The sequence below is a fragment of the Astatotilapia calliptera genome, chromosome 14 (assembly GCF_964374335.1).
Source record: "Astatotilapia calliptera chromosome 14, fAstCal68.1, whole genome shotgun sequence".
Classification (NCBI taxonomy): Eukaryota; Metazoa; Chordata; class Actinopteri; order Cichliformes; family Cichlidae; genus Astatotilapia; species Astatotilapia calliptera.
The window spans coordinates 24904676-24926859 of record NC_137435.1 but is presented as its reverse complement, the minus strand read 5'-3'; the positions used below and the strand labels follow the sequence as shown (position 1 = coordinate 24926859).

Here is a 22184-nt window from a genome sequence, read left to right as displayed (position 1 = left end):
GCTGGTGCAGCACAATACTGGAGTCCTAAAAGCCAGATTAAAAAGCAGCAGGGAAGATTAGGTCCTTTTAAGTGAAGATTAAAGCGCTCCATCTTAAAGAAAGTGTAATCACACTGAGACTAGTTGTAGTGATTTATCATTGCACATAATCGAGGGGCTCCTGTGCTCAGAGCTGGAGCCGTTAAAGAAGCTGTCTATGATACCTTCTCTGTGATATTTGTTTTGCTTTCCTGCACAAAGCAACAGCCATCACCAAAATACACACATCTACTGCAAGTTTACTGATGTCTGTTTGCAGGCTAGCATGCAGCCTTTTCTCGGGATCCTGTGATGAGCGGTTGGTCTATTTTTCCTCATCCTTTGACCACAAAACCTATAAACAAACTGTGATTAAATTTTTCAGCTTCCTAGCCGATACGTGCCAAATTTATCTGAAATAGTTGGACCTGTTTGCCTTGATTCACAGTTGAGATCCTTTTTAGATGTTTAAGTTCTTCCGTGTCATAACATTTTTCGAAATTGTTCCAGGAATTTCCAGAATAAGCCTCTGTCTAAGCATTATTGAGAGTTTTCCTTTGATGATAAATGCAGGACCAGAAAACATTCTGGTGAATTAAAGGCTACAAATGTTTGTCTCTGTAAACAAAATACTTTCTTACATCCAATAATTAACTGTGGAGCCATAAATATATTAAAAAGGTAGGAACACAAGCTTACTATGTATTACTGGAAAAATATCTAATTTATTCGGACTCAGCTCACTCCAGATATACTGTGTCATGTCTTCATTCATACCTCTTTCTCCTCCTCGCAGGTTACATTCTGCAGTACTCAGAAGATAACAGTGAGCAGTGGGGCAGTTTTCCCATCAGCCCCAGCGAGCGTTCATACCGCCTGGAGAACCTGAAGTGTGGCACGTGGTACAAATTCACTCTGACGGCCCAGAATGCAGTGGGACCAGGGCGCATCAGTGAGATCATTGAAGCTAAGACTCATGGGAAAGGTGTGGAGTACTTTTTTTAAAAAAATATTATTTTTATTATTATTATTATTATACTAACAAGTATTAATATGCGAACAGCAGTGCTACAACATTGGGTATAGTTGACCAGGAAAGGGTGCTTTTAAAATAAATAATATACCCTAACCCTATACAACAAACTTTATGCCACACCTACCCCAAATTAGCAGTACTGGTAATTAATAACATATTTTTTAATGTTACTGCAATGATTAATGCACCAGTTAGGTGCAAGCTCTTTAATGAAAACTTTTTTAATGCTAAAATATAATTATTGTTGTTTTCTGTGATTTTTTTTTTCTATTTTACAAAAATGCAGAAGATCATATGACCAAATGAAAGTTATTTACTTATAATTTTTAGTTTTAAAACAAGTTTTTGATATTTGTGTTTATTGTTTTATTTGTGTTTAATAAATTTGTTATGTGCTCTGCAGTCAAAGCAAAAATAGTTGTTACAGTTTTCCCACAGAGAGAGGATTCATGAGCTTAGATGAGGGAATCCATATTTGGACAAGATGGTGACATTTAGCAGCTAATGCTAGCTAGCTTCAGTGGCGAGCTTGGTGCACCCACACAGTCATGTGTGGGTGCACCAAGCGGGCAGACATAGATATCTGCTAAATAGTGGTGAACTATATCTAAAATAATACTTAAGCTACTTTGATTTCAATCACTGATACTGACTTTGTTTTTCAAGGTCAGTTGGTATTTACTTGCAAAAGTTGTAACTTTCTTTCTGTATTCTCTTCAGAACCTCAATTTGCCAAAGAACATGAACTCTTCACCAGCATCAACTCCACGAGGGCCAGGCTCAACCTGGCTGGCTGGAATAACGGAGGCTGTCCAATCACCTCCTTTATACTGGAGTACCGAGCAGTGGACTTAGGCACCTGGACCACAGCCCAGCGCACATCGCTGACCAAGAGCTACATCCTGTACGAATTGCAGGAGGCGACGTGGTACGAACTGCAGATGAAGGTCACCAACAGCGCCGGCTCAGCAGAGAAGAGGATCACCTTTGCTACTTTGAATGCTGATGGAAGTGAGTTTGGATTTTAACAGTTTGCATGTTACGGATCTTTGGATGAATCATGGATGACTCAAGAAATCATAAAAATGTTTAAAGAAATACTAAAAATGTGAAAAGTAGATGGAAGAAATGTTATTAGCAAAATTGGGCTCTTACTAAAACGAAAGTCTGTTGGGAAATGTTTAACCCTGTCATTCTATTGCAAGAAACCAGTCTGAGCCCAAGACTACAGTAAATGGTCAAACATACTTAGATGTTGATGCCAGATTTGGAACTTGTCAGCAGAGCGCTGGGGAGTCTTAAACACCATCAACACTACAGGGTTGAGTTGATCTGGTTGCTGAACACTTCCATGTTGCAATAAAACCATTTTTAATTGATCATGTAATATCTAGGAATGAAGAAATTCCAGAAACTAACTTGTTGCAATGGTGGCATCCTGTTACAGTACCTCACTCGATTCCAGTGAGCTCTTTAGAACGACCTATTCTTTCACAAATGTTTGTAAAGGCAGGCCATATGGCAGGGTGGGCAACTCCAGGCCTCGAGGGCTGGTGTGTCCTTGATCCAACACAGTTGATGGCTAAATGACCTCGTCAACATGTCCTAAAGTTTTCCAGAGGCTTGGTAATGAAGTAATCATGTGATTCAGGTGTTTTGACCCAGGGTGATATCTAAAACCTGCAGGACACCAGCCCTCGAGGCCTGGAGTTGCCCACCCCTGCCGTATGGCTTGGTGGTTGATTTTATACAGCTGTGGCAATAAAAACATTAAAATTAAAAGATTTAGAGGTGTGGTCCCGTACCTTTGTCCGTATAGTGTATTTACAATGATTGCAATTAACAGTAATAATAATAGTAATTGTTTATTTATACAGAAAACTGTAGAGTGTTCCAGAGTTTGAAGAATATTTCCAATGAGCAGAAAAATTTGAAACGAATAACAAGGTATCCTACATGAAAAATACACAAAAATAGCTCATAATAAGAATCAAAATATATTAGCTGTTAAGAAGGGTCAAACTGTTAAAGGAAGACTTGAATCGAAGGCTGTTCTGAGCCGAGGAAACACTACAGCAAAAGTGTGATCCTTTCGTTGCTTCTCAGACTTGAGAGGTCTGTTCAGTAAAGCTTCTGTTAAATACTCTGGTGCTGTTTGCTGCTCGCAGAGTCGGCGTTACACCATAAAGTGCCATTCTGCACTTCTGCCTACAGTCGAGAATGTATTTTTTATTTAGATTGTCTGTCCCACTGTTTTATCAGCCTTTGAACAAGGCTCAGTAAGAGAATGGGGATGGTCTTCTGATTCTCCATGGGCTGTGGCGTCGCTCTATTTGCCTTGGGCTACAGATTGTGTCAGTCATGCACAAAGGATCTGTGAAGAAGGATAGGAACTTGTAAGCACTGTGCTCTCCAGACGGTTAACTTATTTCCTTTGAAGAGCTTTGCTGAGATGTGTAAGCTGCCTGTAAGGGTGTTATGTGTGCGTGCATGCATGTATGTGAGTGAGTGTGTGTGGGACACAAGTGTGTGTGGATGCTATTGTGAGTGTGAGAGTGGGTCTACAGCTTAATGCAGCTGCTGAGAAGCAGTCCTGCGGACTTAACACCACATATTCAGTCTGCTACAAACCTGGTTCCCCATCATCCCCCCACCAGCTATGGCAGATGGCTGCCCCTCCCTGAGGCTGGTTTCGCCAGAGATTTTTTCCTGTTGAAAGGGAGTTTTTCCTTCCCACTGTTGCTAAGTGCTTAATCAAAGCAGTCATTTGATTGTTGGGGTTTTCTGTATTGTTGTAAGGTCTCTACCTTACAATATAAAGCACCGGGAAGGGACTGTTGTTGTGATTTGGTGCTATATAAATAAAAATAAATTGAATTGAACTGAAAAGGTTTTGAGACCAGGAAGAAAATAGTTTAACTAATAAATTAAGACCAGATGAAAACAACTACTTCACAAACATAGACAGGAAATGGACAAGCTGATCCAATGTTGCCAATGTGCATGCCGTTTAAAACAGCACCAAAATGTCACAAATACATATATTTTTGCAAGTTAAAAAGTGTGCAAAGGTTTGCAACCATGTTAACCAGGTTTAAATCCACCGACTGGTCATGAGTACTCGAGTCTTCTCTTGGGGTTCGGCTGAATCCTTTGTGACATCCCAATAAAGAACACGCATGTGGAAAAGCAGCATCCTAAGAGAGAATCAGCATCTTATCATCCCTGTATTCTTTAACTGTGTTGCATAAAAGCTTATCTTCAGTGTTTGTCTTGCAGGAAACCATCAACAGCACTTTGTTGTTGTAGAATATTAAATGTTTTTGAAGATTCAAAAGCAAAGTATTTGAAAATGTTAACAAATGTTGTTTTTTCACCCTCCTTTCAAGGCACCATCCCTCCTCTGCTGAAAACAGGAGATCCCATCTCAGACAACATGTCAGGCAGTGGAGGTCTGAAGATGGTGGTGACCATCACCTCTATTCTTGTGGTGGCTGTGCTGGTTTTTATTATGCTCATGGTGCTAAAGAGGAGAAGGCGGGAGCAGAGGCTCAAAAGACTCAGAGGTGGGTTGTAGATTAAGTTGTGTTGCTTTTATAATTTGTATGAATTTGCATTCTGTTTACAGTGTGAAGTGTAAATCTGGTCCATAAACCCAACATGTCTGTGTGCAAACCTGATCTCCATTACACAGATAAGCACTCGGACAAAAATGTGTTGTGTAATTAATCTTAAATGTAAAACTTTAGGCTTAGTTTGCCTTTAAAATGAAGAAATTGCCTCTGTGAGTATTTTGCACCTGGCGCCTTTCTGTAAGAGTTGTTGTCAGTGATTGTAGACTCTTAGCGCTGCTGTGGATTATCAACTAGGACAGTGCTATTATAGTATATTAACTGCCTCTTTGCTGACTTCACAGATGCCAAAAGCCTGGCAGAAATGCTGATGAGGTATGTGTTCCTAATTTTAATTTATGCACACAGCTTTCCTTTGAGCGGGGAACATAAATCACTGTGTAGCCCGGAGTTACAGTGCCCATCAGTAAGAATCAAATATATCGCATGCACACTGTCCCTCCTGCTTTCTTACAGCTACTTATCAGCTTAAATTAAATTGAATTAGCATTTCTGCAATATAGTGCAAAATCACAGCTGAAAAGTAAGGATTTTTTTCCTATTAATCTCCTCAGTAAGAACACCCGGACCCCTGACACAGTGAACAAGCAGCAGCAAACGCTAAGAATGCACATCGACATCCCCAGAGCACAGCTCCTCATCGAGGAGAGAGACACCATGGAGACAATCGGTAAGGCCCTCAAAGTCAGACTTGTGCGTCTAAGTGTAAAATATGGACGATACTTAAAGTCTTTTCCTCCGTTTTGCAGATGACAGGTCTACCGTGCTGCTGACAGACAATGACTTTGGGGAGACCAATAAACAGAAGTCCTCCACAGTGACCCACACAGTCCACTACCAGTCTCTGTCACAGGCCACTGGACCGCTGGTGGATGTGTCCGATGCTAGGCCTGGAACCAGTGAGTCCCACCACCGTCAGTGCTCAACATTTATTTCCTCTACTACTAATAATACTAATACTACTGCAAGTGCTGTGCTGTGCTTCTAGCATACTGTTGAATACTGTCTTGTGGATAAAGCAGTAATATTGTTTTATTTGGTTGTTCTGCAGCTTCATCTTACACCATAAAACACAAACAGTAAAAGCTTTTCAGTGCAAATCGCGCTGAAGTACAGTACATGCAAAGCAAATGGGTTTTCTAGCCGGTCTGAGTTTAACAGTAGGCAGCTCACGTGGAGTATTGTACCACCTTTCAGCAGTGAGATGACAAAGCACAACAGCTGGGCTTCTGGTGTTTGAGTCCCACTGAAGCAGAAGTGATGAAGAGCTGTTATCTCCCTGCCTTTTCTTGACATATTCCCATCTGACTGCCGTGCCCCAACTGGCCAGCTGGACCCGAGTACAGACGCAGACCTCAATGCACACACTTAGTGATGTACCAAAGTGATTTTGTGCAGAAAGTTAGCTGCAGATGGATTCACCTAACAATATATTGTGGTATTTGTAACACCGAGTCACGCGGTTCATTTTGTCCTAATTAAATGGCTTAAACTTTAAATTATTCATTTTACAACAGGCTGTTTGAAATGTAAATCAAAACTAAATGGAATGATTATATTCTACTTTATAGTAGAAGACTCAAGGTGCTGAACTGACAGGGTGAGATAACCTCCCTCTCCAAAAGTACAGCAGCAGGGTTCTTGACTGTAAAAAATATGACTGTAATTCATCAGAAAAGTTCTTAATTTTCATTAACATGTGCTTTTTAGCTTTACTTGATATCTGCCAACACATAAACAAGACATAAACAGAACAACAGCATATCTGTGCTCACATAAAATTGAAAACATGGGCACGAGTCCAATATTCATCACAGTCAAACACACGCATTTGCAGTCATTTTTAATCAAACAGCCACACGATTGGGTCGTTTAATTTGTCCGGTGGGGCATGAACCCAGATGCTGACTCTGCTTTTTTTTTCCTCCTCCCTGCTGCTGGCCAAACACCTCCATCATTTATCCCCCCATCCGCGCAGATAAAATTACAGCCTGACCTACTACAATTACCAGCACTATTCTTCTCTGCACAGATCCAATCCAGGCCTTTTTTAAAGACTGAATCTGCCCAGCAGTGAATAGACCAGTAGTCTGTCTGGGTCAGGGTGATAGGTGACGGTTTGTGTGTCTGTCTGCAATGAGACAATTGGATTGAGTGTAATGTTCAGTTCTCTTAGAGAGAATAATTGTAGCTTTACATGAAAGCCCAGCAGGAAACGCACATATTCACTTTTTAAATCCCTGCACAGTTACGGAAAAAATGTGTTTTTTTGTTCGCATCCATTTGTCTCGTGCCTGTCATGTGTGGTGGACTCTGCAATGGTTGCTAGGACTAAATAGATCTATCCATGTCATTTAACAATTATTTATTAGATAACTAATAGTTAAACTAAAAAATATGCCTTTTGTTGTGTCAGAGGACTTTGGTGGTTTGAAAATTATTACCTGTGTTCATTAACAGTGAGACCCCCTCTGTCCTTACTTAGATCCCACTGCCAGACGCACTGCCAAAGCTGGTCCTGCCGCAGCACGGAGCCGATACGCCAGCCAGTGGACTCTGAACCGGCCACACCCCACCAGCTCCTCACACACCCTGACCACTGACTGGAGACTCCCCACTCCGCGTGCCACTGGATCTGTGGACAAAGAGAGCGACAGCTACAGTGTCAGCCCCTCACAGGATACAGGTAGAGCAGTGCTGTCCAGAAACAACATGGACTCATATGTAGCCCTTGGTAGAATTCAGGGTTTAAAGTTGGAGGAGGTGACGGAAATCGTGTTGCTGTTGGGAGATGTTCAAGTGTGAAGAGTCAGCATGAATATCACGTTGGCTTTTCTCTGCAATCCAAATCATTTGGGCTGCAGTTTTTTATTCCAAACTGCAGTTTTGGGGCGTACTCTTGGCTGAAGATTGCAGGGTACAAGTCCAACTTGAACCCACGCATTTTTTATATTTAAAACACATTAAATAATAAATAAACCTGAAAAGCACAGGAAATACGGCAATAATCCACATATATGATAAACCGTAGCTTTTCATAATACACCATTCTTTACAATAACTAAGCACGTGCTATACGATGTGTGACTTGTGACCCTCAGATCGTGCACGGAGCAGCATGGTATCAACAGAGAGTGCCTCCTCCACCTACGAGGAGCTGGCCAGAGCCTATGAGCATGCCAAGATGGAGGAACAGCTCCGCCATGCCAAGTTCACCATCACCGAGTGCTTCATCTCTGACACCTCATCTGAACAGATGACAGCAGGGACCAACGACTACACCGACAGCCTGACCTCTAGCACACCGTCCGAGTCGGGCATCTGCCGCTTTACCGCTTCTCCGCCCAAACCTCAGGATGTCAGCAGGGTCATGAACATGGCCGTGCCCAAAGCGCACAGACCTGGTGAGGATGTGGTGTTTGTCACGCCCAGCGTACACACAGTTCGTAGCTGAACCACCCTTTCTGACAGTAAACTGCATTTAGATGTACAGAAAAGCTTCTATATTCGTCTTCTTCATTAGGAAAACTAGTTGAGAGAATTTAACCAGAAATCTAAGACAAAAAATGTGGGCAGCTGCAATCATTTATGCCACATGCTTGAGACTGACTGGGTTGCTCATCTGAACATAGCTTAACAGATGTTGCAGAGATCCATTTGCTTTCATGTGCACCTCTCTCACCTGTGTGGTTCGCACAGGAAAATTTGAGCTACTTCTTCACCAACAATGTGAGCAAACATGTCCTGGAAAGATTTTTGTTCTCCTGTAGCAGCCAACACGAGCTACAACAACACGAGCTACAACAACACGAGCTACAAGCCGACAGGCAGGTATAGTTTTGTGTAATGGGCAGAACAGCTAAATCACATTACATTAAAGATTTTCTCTAACCTCTCTAGTCTTTCAACAAAACCAGTGACTTTGGTCTCTTTGGTTTTTAAGCTGTTTTGTAAATGACCACATATTATTCTGCAGAAGCCGGTCAGTTCACTTTATGGCCACCCTCTGCTTTAATTCAGCTGCCATCAGCTTCCCATCCTAAGGATGCATCCCCTTAGTCTTCACCCAGCTGGTGCTAAGGTATTGTCTCATTAAACCAGTACAGAGCTCTTTACAGGCCTCCTGGGAGAGTAGCTCCTTGTTTTGGCAACTTTTAGGCCCTTAACAAAGCAACAAGAAGAATTCCAATATGCAGTTTTCCCTGCTGAACCCCGGGGAAGCTCGTCATTGTTAGAACACAAAAAAACGTTTTACTAGTAATTGATACGTATGTTTTGTTGTTTTTTTTTAAACTGTGACTCCAAAGTTTTTCATTACTTCTGCAATTTGAGGTAGACCTGCTGTGCTGTGCTCTCTCCTCTCGGTTTGTAGTCTTACCTTACGTGACCCTCTGCTCCTCCTGGGAGATTTGCAGCTCAGTTACAAGATCTGGCAGTCCCGCTGCAAAGCTGCTGGCCACACACAGAAGCGCAGACATTCAAAAACACACACACGTATTCACAGCTCTTTTGTCATCCCCTCTGATCTCTGGGGCCGCAGATAATTAGCAGAGTCGAAGGTGTTTGGAAATTTAGGTCTGTGTTGTTGTTATTTTGTTTCTCAACAATAAGCATCCCAGAATCTTCAGTTTGACCTGACTGGGTTGAGGCCTCTTAGGCTTCATTATGTTTGTAACATTTATGCACAGGACGGCGGACTCGTATCACCAGTTTAGCGGAGAGAGAGGTCGGCTAAAGGCTATCAGTCAACCTAATCTCTATTGCCTATTGTCACTCGGCACAAAACGGCTCTTTACCGCCACACTGGAGACCTGTCAGTGTGATACCAGACTCTTTTCAGGCTGGTGTGGGAGCGCGGAGTGTTGAGACCCTGGTGTCATTTACATTAGTAATTGACACCAGGTCTGGTAGGTACGGCTTTTCTTAGCTGTATAAGCATTGTGTATTTTGCTGCCTTTGCAGTTAATGGACTATAAAATGACTACATGGTTTTCTGGAAGTTTACAGTTAACAAAGATTTATCAAAGCTCTATTTATTAGTAAGTTGTCTTGTAGAGTACAGAGAGAGAGAGATGCAAAACATTAACCAATCTGGCCAAAATTATTTAGAAACATTGTATGCATATTACTGTTGAATATGTGGATGCAGGATCTCTGTCACCCAGGTCACGGTAGTCCTGAGAGCTTGAAAAAAGAAGGGAATGGGCCTTCTTTTATTTGTGATGACGTGTCCCCCTCAGGATCATCTCCAAAAGGAGAAAGTCCCCAGAAGACCTTCCTGGCCAGTTACCTGGGACTGAAAAAGCCTCTTGAATGAGAGTTTAAATGTTTTCAAAGACCAACAGAAGTCCAATTACAGGGAAATAGTGCTATCCAAAGCACAGGTGAGCATGGAAACTGGATGATAGGCGTAGTTCATCACTTATGGTGTGCACTTGCCCAGGACCGCTGCCGTATTAAACTTCTTAAAAGACATTTTTAATGCCATGTCATGCTTGCTTCTGCAGGTGTAGCCATACAGATGTGACAGCAGTATCGATCTTTCCAACAAGCTCTTAGAAGAGAGTGACTTTCCCAAAATGCCAGACAGCTCATTTAAAACATCTCCACACTTGTAAATTCTAAAAAATACAGACCCAGTGTGGAGGTTGTTTTGCTTGACTGTGGGTAAATGACCTGACTTCAACCCTATATTTGTCTCTATTACACCTGAGTGACATGAGCTCACCTAACCTGTCCATGCAGGGGTCAAAGGTGCTGCTTTCCACTGGGCCTTTGCAACAAATCCTCTGGATTTACGGGGCCATGAGCAGCAATCGTCGCACAATCAGCTTGTAAATATTTTGCGCGTAGCTCTTCCTTAACGACACACATAATATCCTTTGCAGAAGACTACAGCGATAAGGCAACAGACACTTGCACAGATTAATGTGTTTGGCAGAGAGCTGCGGTTGTATCGTGGCTACACATAACGCCCCATTACTGAACGATCGGAAATTTACTGGCTGATGAATTTTCAAACCACATTTCTAATGAGCCCCCACGGAATCACTTAAATCTATATTTAATTCAATCAACACTCCTCCTCATTCATCATCTTTGGTGGCACTAATAGGGCTTGTTATGAAACACAGTAAATTATTCATTCTCCCCGTGAACCCAGAAATCCATTCTCCAAGGTCACGTTGGGCTGAAAGTGCAAACATGACCTCGGCTAATGCTGTGCAGGCAGGAAGTGTGGGTCTACATATAGCGTATACTTCTGTGCATGTGTGGGCCGAGTACATGTGAGTGTGTCAGTGTGCGTGGGAGAGAGAGTGCATGCGTTGAAAATGTTATTTTAGCGTTAAATTGTACACGTGTTGAAATGTTGATCCCTGCTCCCGTGAAACATAAACGCTCCATGACTAATGAAACAGTGCAGGTGCTGCTCAGCTCATCAAGTGTTCAATCTCGCCGCAGAGCACCCAATCTGGTAACCTGACGCTCTTTTGAGATTGGCTTGTTTGCTGTGTTAAACATGTAATCCACTCAGTAGAATGGATACAATAGCAGTAAACTCGCTGAACCCAAAGCGCCTCTCCTAATCCAACACCTCACAGGATTATTTAACAATTGACAGGACAGCATTTAGTCAAAGTTTATCACTTGGTCAAGATATTAAATCTGACCTGCTTTATGTGTCCACAGGCCTTTGAAGGTTCTTCTCATTCCTGCAGTGAAACACTGAGAGAAAAGTGCAAATTGACAAATGAATGAATGTCATACATATATGCCGGTGGCAGAGACAAAGGCCATCACTCAGTTTCATCGCTTTAAGAGGAGAGAGCCACTGCATCACTGCATCCGTCCCTGACAGTGATAGCAAAGTTAACACTGTAATATTCATTTTCCTATTACATTATCTCCTGCACTCTTTTCCCAATACCAACTCTTAAATTAAATAGATTCACAAATAGCGAAGATTGGTATTACATTAAAATAATAGTCGTGAATCATAATCCCGAGAGGGGCCCAAGGTGAGAAAATGTACCGGCGTGAATGTGAATTAAATATAGATTTCTTTTCCGGCTCTGTGCAATTAATTTAAACTGAGGGGAAGGAAGAACAAGCAGGGAGCCCAGAAAGTAGCTTCACTGTTTCAGGGCAAGCAGAGGCATCTCAAAGATTTCTTTATTTCCTCCTCACTGAAGCAGTGCCTTAGATTGATTTAAATACCCCTGATAGCTGACAATAAATAACGCTTCCCAAATCGATGTCTTCAGCAAATCAGCAAATGACCGCGTGTAATCTTGTGATGAAGAAGCCAAGGAGAATTATCACCCGACTCTATTGCCAGTAGCTCTGCAGAGCATTTTAATGGCTTTCACCTCATTGCTTTGGTTTATGGTGCATAACATAACTACTCATTAGTCCCACTGGTCTTAGCATTTCCTCCAGACACAGAAGCTAAATGATTTAAAAAAAACATCCTGACACCCATTATAAACTGTCTCGCCCCCCAAAACCGTTAGAATCTATGTAATTGAGCATTTAGCAGCTAGAGATAGAAAAGACAGATATTTCCATCATGGGCAGAGAAAAAGAAAGCTACCCAAGGTTGGTAACCCCACTGGCAACCTCCGGTCTCTAGAGAAGAATATGCAGATGGTGAGTAGTTGCTGAAGTTTTCTGGGTGAAATTGGTCACAGGAACCCTGGGTGCTGCACCTTGGTCTCTACCAGATTATTTGCATGGAAAACACAGATTTGTCTGCAAACACTCTCTAACTAACCACCTAGCACCAGCCAGACTAGGAGAACAATTCACCTTCACAGCCTCAGCACTGAGACCAACATGATTCAAAAGGTGCAACTCCATTGCAGTCCTCACTTCTTCATTACTGCTTTGTGAGTAAGTGACGAAGGTGTTTTCCAGACATGTCAGTGTCTTCAGTACAAACTGTGGGCAACTGCAGCAATCTGCAAGCAACCAAGCAACCTCAAGGAGGTTTGGGTGTGGCGCTGCATACTTCTTTGTGACCACTTTATAGTATTAGCAAGCATCCTCCTGCTGTGGTTTCTCATTAACCAGTGGTTGCCATGCAGTCTCCAACTGGTCTTTAGGCCTCTGTGAGTGGGACATTAGTTAGTTTCACAAACACCTTAGAAGCTGACAGCATTTTTAGTCTTTTTGCTTGTCTCCTGTGTGTCACCTCCCAGGAGGAGAGCTGGTCCACTTGCCGCCTTACCTCCGTATGGACTTCCTGTTGAACCGCGGCGTGCCTCTTCCAGCCCGAGGTGGGGGCGTCAGCAGCAGTAGTGGCAGCAGCAGCAGTGGAGGTGGTGCTGGAGCAAGTGGAAGTGGTGCCGGTGCTACAGGGGAAACAAGAGGAGGCGGAGGAGCCATGGGTCAGACCTGCCTGGAGCCCCAGAGGAGCCGTACCCTGAAGAGGCCACCTCCCATGGAACCCACCCCTATGGAAGTGCCCTCACCCAGGGAGGTTCAGCAGTGGCAGCCAGGAACTGCTTCCACCCTCCCACACAGGGATGTCCGGGAGAGGGGAGAGGCCCGTGGTGAGGTCCGGGGAGAGGTCCCTTCCTCAGGAGATCTAGCCCAAGCACAGGCTGCCAAGCTTAGCACCTCCCAGGAGTCACTGCTGGACTCCAGAGGACACCTGAAACAGAGCAACAACCCCTATGCCAAGTCTTACACTCTGGTATAACACTGGGACACAGAGGACTGCTTCAGACAACAGGACTACTGCAGACACACTGGAGGAGGAAGGACAAGAGGCAGACGAAAGGCACAGGATGGACAGTTTTCCACAACAGAAATTGTTGTATATAGAGCTGTTTCTGACATGCGTCTGAAGTGGATGCTTTTCTTTGAGTCTGTCTTTCTTTCTTTCACTCTTTTCTTTGTTTCCTCTCTCGCTCTTCTCTGTTGCTTTCACACCTTTCATTCTCTCACGCCTCGCTCCTCTTCTGATGAAATTTTCTCTCACAGTTTTTATTTTCTACTTGAATATTCTTTTATTCTAAAGTGACAAAATATGAGGATTGCCAAAATGATTTATTTAAAATTTGAGAAAGAGAAAAAAATACTATTGAATTTATATCAAGGACAATTATAGTCATTATTAATATTACTATTATTATATAAAACAGAAAATATTTAAAAAAGAAGAAGGGACAGGGAGGAGGACTCTGCAGGAGAACGTTGCTTTCTTAATTTATTTTTGTTTTATTGTCGCAGTGTGATGAAATCTGTGGTTGGGAAACTGAGGGGGTTTTTAGCACTACAAGGAGCCAACAGAGGAGAAGAGGAGAGACCCCAGACGTGACCGCCAATGCTGACCAATCGTAATGTTTTTCAACCTTTCTGACGACTGCATGGCGACTGATCCAATGACAATTAATAGGAATGGCTGGACATCCCAAAAAAAAAAGAAGAGACAGAGAAAGAGAATTTTTGTCACACTATGAAATTATACAATGTGAATATATATAAAGAGATCACTTTTATTTGTGGATATTATGGGGAAAATGATTTGGTTAATAAAGTCCTTAGTCATGTTTGCACACATCTGAGTTTGATTTATATTTCCAAAGATCAATATCCCTCCTTTTTCTTTAACCTGGTTGTTCTTATACTTTCCACCTACTTTCCTAATTTACCAAAAAAGGGCAGCCATATCTGGTAATATCTAAAAGAGGTTTGATCAATGACCTCCTGATGGCTGCAGCCTGATTTTCTGCATATTTAACATCATTTTGACAATCTTCAAAGTTTTTTACTTTGAAGATTGTTCCTGGAAATGCATTAGTGTGCAAAATCCAAACACTAGTGCATCCAAAATAGATTAATAATTAAAAAAGTAAGCTTTCCTTTACCTTTTGTTTTTTGTTTTAACTTTGGTAATAACAAAAATAATGAAAATCTGAAATCCTGTATCTTAAATTATTAAAATGTTTAATTTCCAGTGTGAGTAAATTACTATTCAGACAGTGCAAATACCTTGTATCACTATAGTTCAGTACACACAGCTGTCATTGGGGAACAATGCATCGAAGCCACAGAAGTTGACTGCTGAAAATATTAATGGAAAGTTGACTAGAAGTGAAACGTGTGGTAGGGAAAGGTCCACCGGGTGCAGGGGTGTTTGCAGCCGTGACAAGATTGTCAAAAAGAACAAAACTGTTCCACTTGGGAGAGCTGGAAACTGAACACAACGCACACAAAAGAAGAGACTATCACAACTAACCAGGAAGTAACAGAGCAGAAATGCAGACTTTACACAGAGACAAAAGGTAAACAGACAGAGACGGTGACAGGACTGAGAGAGGCAGGAAATACACAAACTAACAACTAAAACTGTCAAAGAACTAAAGGCACAGATAACTGAGGTAAGGAAAGCAAACCGCAATATAAAGAGAACAGAAAACAACATTACAGAATAAGATTGATGAAAAATACAAAACTAGAGAAACTAAACATCTCAAAACTCAAAACCACAGTCCAAGACCCACAGAGGTTGCATTCGAGGTGTATGATCTGTCAGACATGGTCTAGGCTTCTGGCTGGAAGCTGTGCAATATCAAACCCGCAACTCCTCCCAGAGTTAATTTATTTCGTTTGGGGATAGTTGTAGTTTGGGAGTTTGTAAGATATTTATATAGCCATCGCCATTTGAGGAAAAGACCTTCATCTAAAAAGCTGCTGGCAGTACAAAATATAATTAAACTGTAAAGGAAAAAGTTGAAAAACCATTAACAAGTAAGTAGGAGATGAAAGGTTTAATGATATCTGGAAAACAAATCCATAAGTTGCTTCATTTGTATACTCATACAGCAGAAAAGAAAACTGAATTAACGTTTACCTTTTGCATTGATCGGCTGACTGTCCGACGTCACAGTGGAACCATAACACCGATCATCTGACAGCACTTGATGTCCATTGTTAACCTGAACTATTCCCAATTTTGTGTGAATTACCAGTTACTGTGAAATCCATACATACATCATATCATGGCAATATGCAATTTAGAGATATCTGCCTGTAGAAAGGTAGGCTTAGTACACTAAACTAAAAGTAACACAAAACCACTTTAAAGAAATCTTAAATTTTTAAAGATCATTTTTTATTATTATTCTCTTATTTTTCTTATTTTGTCGAAACATTTCTCACCAACATAAGCATCCACAAAAACTGAGCTGAAGCACAAAAATACACACATCATTAAAAAACAAACACGTCACGTTTTACAGAGGATTACTGGTGTGTAGAAGTTGTTTGAATGCAATGAATCGGTCTCTTGAGTGTGTCCACACGTCAGCGGGGAGCATGTAACAGCGAAGAACAACCTTGGCATGGCACAAGCATTAATTAAAACAGGCTTGTGTGGATGCTCGGCGTTGGTTTTGATCAACAGATGGCACTGTGCAGTCACTGAATTGAGTCCTTTTGCTGATAACAAGCAGTGAGCGTGTGGACTTGGAGGAGGTGGAAAAGGATGGTTCAGCACCAAAACTATTTGTGACAACCTGGAGAGAAACATCAAGGGCAACCCAGCATCCATTCCAGCGTGTGTCTGCCATTTGCAGGAGCACGCCACCCCGAACACTGTGAATTATTCATGCCAGCGCTGACACTGGGGGCTAGATCAGGTTTACACTGTCACAGTGATCCCCACGGTGCCCCAAATGTGGATGAGACAGCAGAAGCTGGGAAAAGATTGCTTGCACCCCAATGAATAACCACACACACACACACACACACATTATGCTAATCCTTGGTGGTAAATCGATGCAGCTGAAGTTGCTTTAAGTTGTTCTGTTGCTGTTTTATTCTTCCCTTTATGGTGCGTACATTTGTCCATTCAGTGCAACACAAAAATGATCTGCTGCAGGCTCTGAAATTGGCTACCAGGAAAACTTCATGCAGTTGCTATAAATGTTTGCAAGGAAACGGTCACACTGGAAATCAAATTTAGCACCGTGGGCGAATGACAATAATTGCAGTTTCTTTTTTAAACCTGTGGACTCCCTTCGCTGGTGTGTGGTATTATAATAAAGATAGATTGCCCACCTGCACACCAAGAATACTTCATGCCTGTTCACTTGCCCTCATACATTAGGAAGAAGTAGGACTGGGGTGTTAGTGTGTGACTTGCCTCCTGGCTGTGGGCCATTATCGCGCCTCCAACCACGCTCAGCAGCCACAGAGGGAAACTCTGAGATAGTGGAACGGGATGAGGAGGTTTTAAAGATAAAAGTGTAGTGCAGTGGTTTGTAACCGTTCTTTCTTTTGCTATATGAATTCAAGTAACCTTTAAGCAACACTATGCATACACTTTTAGTTTAGTTAGCTGTTCTATCCATTTATCTCTTACTTGTCTCTGACTTTTCTGCTAGCTTGCTTGCGGAATAATTTCAGATTCAATATGTGGGTATACTTTGTGGGGAAAAATATTGTTTATTTTGAGCAGCAGAATTTGCCGTACCGAGTAGACCTCTCCCACGGGAATGAGGCTGTACTGTATGACTGCTAATTTTCAGAAGGAGCCCTTGTGTGCTGTGGTGCAGATTTTTAGTAGATTTCTTCTAACTCTCCTAGGAGGATACCATAGCATGATGTGCACTGTCAGTGAACATACGAGGTTAGGAACAGTCAAGAGAGCTCCCAGGTGGTTTTCATAATGAGGTGCCTTAAGAGTTGGTAGGAGACAGGGGTGCAATTTAGAGAGCATGAAACGGAAGGAAATTCCCCCGGAGTTCTCAGATTGTTCCCACTGTGTTTATCTCTCCGAGGCCCATTATTTTTCTTCTCAGTCTTGACCTCCATCTCGCTGCTCTGCCTCTGTATTGATCCTGCAGCGTCTGTCCTTGTCTTCAGTGAAGGACTTGAAGAGCACAGTATTTTTCTGACAAGAAGATTATTTCACATGGGTTCCCTTTGTCATCTCAAGCAAACCAGTGGACTTTCAGTACTTAACGAGTTAGCTGTGGAATTGTAGGCCAACAAATACACTTCAGATGTTTACACACTCTCATCGTGGACATGAAGTTCATGGTAATTTTGGGCTTTTAATCATTTTTTTGAACTCTTCTTCTTCCGAGGTAGAATGATTGTAGAGCATACACCTTTAAGGTCTAAAAAATAATAATAATTGAGTGCATAAGTTTAAATTTATTCTCTAATCCACACTGATTAAAAAAAAAAGAATAAAATATACATACACCAGCAATAATGAGACATTGCTAAATGTCCCTTAGCAAGTTACACCACGACCAGACACTATTGGTAGCAATCAACAAGTTTGGGTTAAATATTATATATATGGTAGATTTAATTTAGACTGGTTAGTTTCCTGCTAAAGACATGGTTAATAATAATGCAAATTTTCTTTTTTCTTTTTTTTTTTTGCCTGTCCCGTTTGGCTCTTTTGCCATCAGAATTGTTGTCTAAAGGCAAAGAAAGATGCCCAACGGATTTACTTTACCAAATTGACCATCCCAGCCTTGCCATAATGGTCCATTTGATTCACCTTTTATTGTTTATTTTATTTTCACTTACTGAATATGGGACAGACTTGACTGGGGGAAAGAAGGGGAGAAAGAAAGAGGGAAAGAGAAACAGCTGAGAAGAGGGACGGGGGAGAAGGGCAAAAGACAAAAACCAACAGAATGAGCAGAAAAAAAAAAGAAGAAAAAAAGAAAAAAAATGCATATATCAATCACCTGGGTCACCTGCTGAGAAAGAAAAAAGAAAACAAGCAGAAGAGAACAAGAGTAATAGAATAAACAACATCACAATGATATATGGGAATATGACAGTAAATACTAAATGTTAAACATTATTGTGCAGCACATAAGATCAACAGAACACAGTGTGCTTTGAGGTAGGAGCCAAAAAGGGTGTAGTTTGTGGGTGTGATCACCCGTGTGTACACCTGTGAGCATGGACGCGCTTGTTTTTTGTTTTTTAAAAGGTTCCTTCATGTAATGATCTGCTAGAGGGTGTGGGGGGGCCACAGCCCCGTCCTCCAGGGCATGAAGCAGGTATGGAGGAGATCAAAACTCCAGACATCCTGAGGCCCCCAGAACACAAGAGACTCAAGAAGACCAACAGAGGGGCAGCCGCGCCACTGTCCCAGAAAGAGCTGAGGAGAGTCCCAGATGAGGGCTCACTCAGCAGCCGCGGAGCAGAAGCCAGGGGGAGTTGCAGTGACGCGCCCGTGAGCTCCGCCGGCAGCCAGCCGTGCCTGAGTGACCGAGCCCCAGGCCGAGAGGCCGGGGGCACCCCACCTCCGAAGTGGCCCGAGCGAGCCCCAGGCTCCAGGCCCCGATAAGCGGCCGCCAAGGAGTGATAATAATGCAAATTTTCAATAGAGTTGAGGTCAGGGCTTTGGGAAAGCTTAACGCTAGCATGCTTTATCCATTCCAAAACCAGTTCTGATGTGTGTTTGAGATCATTGACCTGGTTGAACAACCAGTTGTATCTAAGTTTCAACTGTCTAGCTGTTGATTTGAGGGGAAGTTGAAGAATTTGGAGGTAACGTTTTCATTATTCTATCCATACCTCTGGCAATTAAACAGCCCAGTGCATGATGCTACCGCCACCATGCTCGACAGCTGGTACACTGGTCTTAGGTTTGAAAGCCTCACCTTCACTCCTCCAAACATAACTCTGGGCATAAAATGTTTCTCCAGTATGCATTTGTCTTGACCATGTGGGCAGCTGCAAATTTCACTCACTTAAAGGTGCCAGTTTTGGTGCTACTTTTTTGCTCATCAGTTTCCTGTTCATGGCGGACTTAAGCCTTGCAACTAGTAGTTAGTCATGAGCTGTAATTCGAAGTTTGTAGACCTTGCTCATGTCATGTAGAACCATAAGAACCATTTTTAAGTGATTTAAGTGGTACAGTGTACAATCATTCGACTCTGGAAAAAGAATACTTCAAAGAAAAGAAGTGAGTGCTCAGGAAGTCACTGTAGTCAAGGACGCAAGCTGTTTGTTAGGTGGTTTGATAGCTATGATCCCTGTCAAATATCTGTTATTATAATGAAAAACTTAATACTGTCATGTAAAACATTACAGATTGCAAATGTTTGAACAATATTGATCTGTCTAAAGGAAGAGATCCTGTGTTATGGACTACTAAGTGATGGATGGTCTGATTAAGCCAAGTCGATGTTGTAAAAAGCTGTTGTAATTGCTCACAGTTAATTAGAAACTGGCAAAGAGTCATGCAATAAGGAGTTAGAGCTTTATAAACTTAAGGTTTGTTTCTCATTGAAGCAGCTATATCATTATATATATCATGAAATGAGCTTCAGATCAAGGTATCAATGTGTCAGTGTAGCTGGTGTCTGAAAGCATAATCCAGATGCTCCTCAGCAACACCAGCAACCCAAAGAACTGCAAATCTTTCAGAGAATTGCATCATACTTCATAATTTAATCATGGTGGTCTGCGAGAGAGGCATGTTGTCAATAATGTGTGCTTACTATGTCTCATGACTTTACACAGACTCACATCTGGAGTGATGTTTAACACAAATTTACTTTACTGTCCCCTCAAGTCAAAGGCTACTTGAAGTGCCCATAAAACTTCAGTGGAAGATAAGTGAATATGGAAAAAAACACAAATCAATAAAACCTCATAGATCTGTCACACTTATACAATACATACATGGGTATTTTTAGAAAACTGAGATTTCTGCTTTTATTTTGAAAACTATTTTCATTCAGATGAAAATGCCAAAAATTCTATCAAGCCAGAGCAAAAGGTGGTGATATAATCCTAACTGTACAGAAATGTTAGCCAATCAAAAGATGAAATACAACAACAAAGTCTGCTGTCGATACAAGGAGGAACAGGTGCGCACATGCAGCAGGGCCAGGCAAACATCTTTGTTTTCCTCAGTTTAAAAGCAGAGATGGACTTTCTAAAAATCTTCAACCTTAGAGGAGTTTTACAAAAATCTTTGTTCTCACTGATGTGTGGCTGAAAGGCCAGGATGCAGAGAAAAAGCTGTTTCCCGAAACACACACGCACGTGTGGACAGGGGCCTTAATCAGCAGAGCCTTTCATGAACAGCACTTTTTAGCTTTAACTGTAAAGCTAACTGAGCCAGACACTGTATTAGATAAAAGCATCTCTATTGATTTCTACAGTTTTATTTCCATATGTAAGAGTTTAACAACTGATTTATGTTTTATAGTTATTAATGCAGTCTTTTCCTTTCAAGTGCAGACAGATGTAAACTGTTGTAATTTTATGAGCTTCTGAGGCATATGCAGAAGCCAATAACACTCTGTAGGAGCAACATATGCAGCACAGAAACTCAAAGCTTCACACTGCTGATGTTTTTTTCCCTTAGCATCTATGAGATGTGACATCTAACTATTGATATAAACTGCAGTCTTCTCCAGGAGCTATCCTGAAAGATCACAAGTGGTATTCTGGGGGCATTAAAAGAATTAAAATTAAAATTATTTATAAAATGAAGAACTTTAAGCATTTTGATTTAAATTGGATTATTATGGCTTATAGTCCATGGAAATCAGAAATCTGGTATCTAGTAAAACATTATAAACACTGTATTTCTCACAGTATAGTTCAATACCCCCAACCTCAGTCATGGTGAAGACCATCCAACACTTGTCCAGATAACGGTCATCAGTGAGGAGAGTGAGGGAAGGTGATTCCTGAAAAGCTGGCTTTTTGCAAAATGCTGTATCAAATAATATTAATGGAAAGTTGCCTGCAAGGGAAACGTGTGGAAGAAAAAGTTGCACAAGCAACAGTGATGATGGCAGCCTTGAGAGGAACTGACCTGTTTTTCTGTTTTCCAAAGTCCTCTCTACAGATGACAGTGAAATTTCAATTTCATATTGAAATCAAGGCTGTAGAGTCTGGAGGAATATGAGGTGCTTGAAGTCCAGTGTGAAGTTTGTGCAGTCTGTGGTTATTCGGGCTGTTGTATCATCTGTTGTTGTCAGTGGTTCTTGGTAATGTGTGTTTAATCAAGTCCAAAGTCAACGCAGCCACACACTGGGAGATTTTAGAGCGCTTCATGCTTCCATCTGCTGACGAGCCTTATGGAGATGCTGGTTTCCTTCTTTGGCAGGACTTCACACCTGCCCGCAGTGCCAAAACTACTACCAAATGGTTTGCTGATCGTGTTATTATGTAGAGAGAAATTACTTCACATAACCACGATATGATCTACAAACATAAAATAAGATTTACAAATGTGTATAATCGCTTTAGTGTAACTTTGCATAATCGCAAATGTGTGTTGCAACAACCTCCTGTCAGCGAGTGAAACATCACAACCCTTAATTGAACTGAATTGAATTGCACAGTTTTCCATGTTGTTTAACATGTATTTACCCACTCTCACATGCAATGATGTGTGACCATATGCACAAACACACACCACCTAGCTCTCTCTGGAAAAAATACCTGCTCTCACACGTACGTCCTATTAAAACAATTACTCGCTTACA

The 22184-nt window shown here is 41.7% G+C and overlaps 1 protein-coding gene across 2 annotated transcripts in view; it reads left to right on the top strand.

The window, feature by feature from the left end:
• dscamb (Down syndrome cell adhesion molecule b) overlaps positions 1 to 14251 on the top strand; it is a 130865-nt gene extending 116614 nt beyond the window's left edge. Inside the window, exons 25-33 of one of the 2 annotated variants that reach the window (XM_026193165.2) lie at positions 815 to 1003; positions 1775 to 2065; positions 4444 to 4620; positions 4971 to 5001; positions 5241 to 5356; positions 5436 to 5585; positions 7172 to 7372; positions 7788 to 8090; positions 12888 to 14251. In XM_026193165.2, the coding sequence (XP_026048950.1) occupies positions 815 to 1003; positions 1775 to 2065; positions 4444 to 4620; positions 4971 to 5001; positions 5241 to 5356; positions 5436 to 5585; positions 7172 to 7372; positions 7788 to 8090; positions 12888 to 13390 (1961 nt within the window). In that variant the 3' untranslated portion in view covers positions 13391 to 14251. Of the gene's footprint in view, positions 1 to 814; positions 1004 to 1774; positions 2066 to 4443; positions 4621 to 4970; positions 5002 to 5240; positions 5357 to 5435; positions 5601 to 7171; positions 7373 to 7787; positions 8091 to 12887 lie in introns of both variants that reach the window. The other variant, XM_026193164.2, reaches the window with a different exon arrangement.
• Positions 14252 to 22184: the final 7933 nt, after the last annotated feature.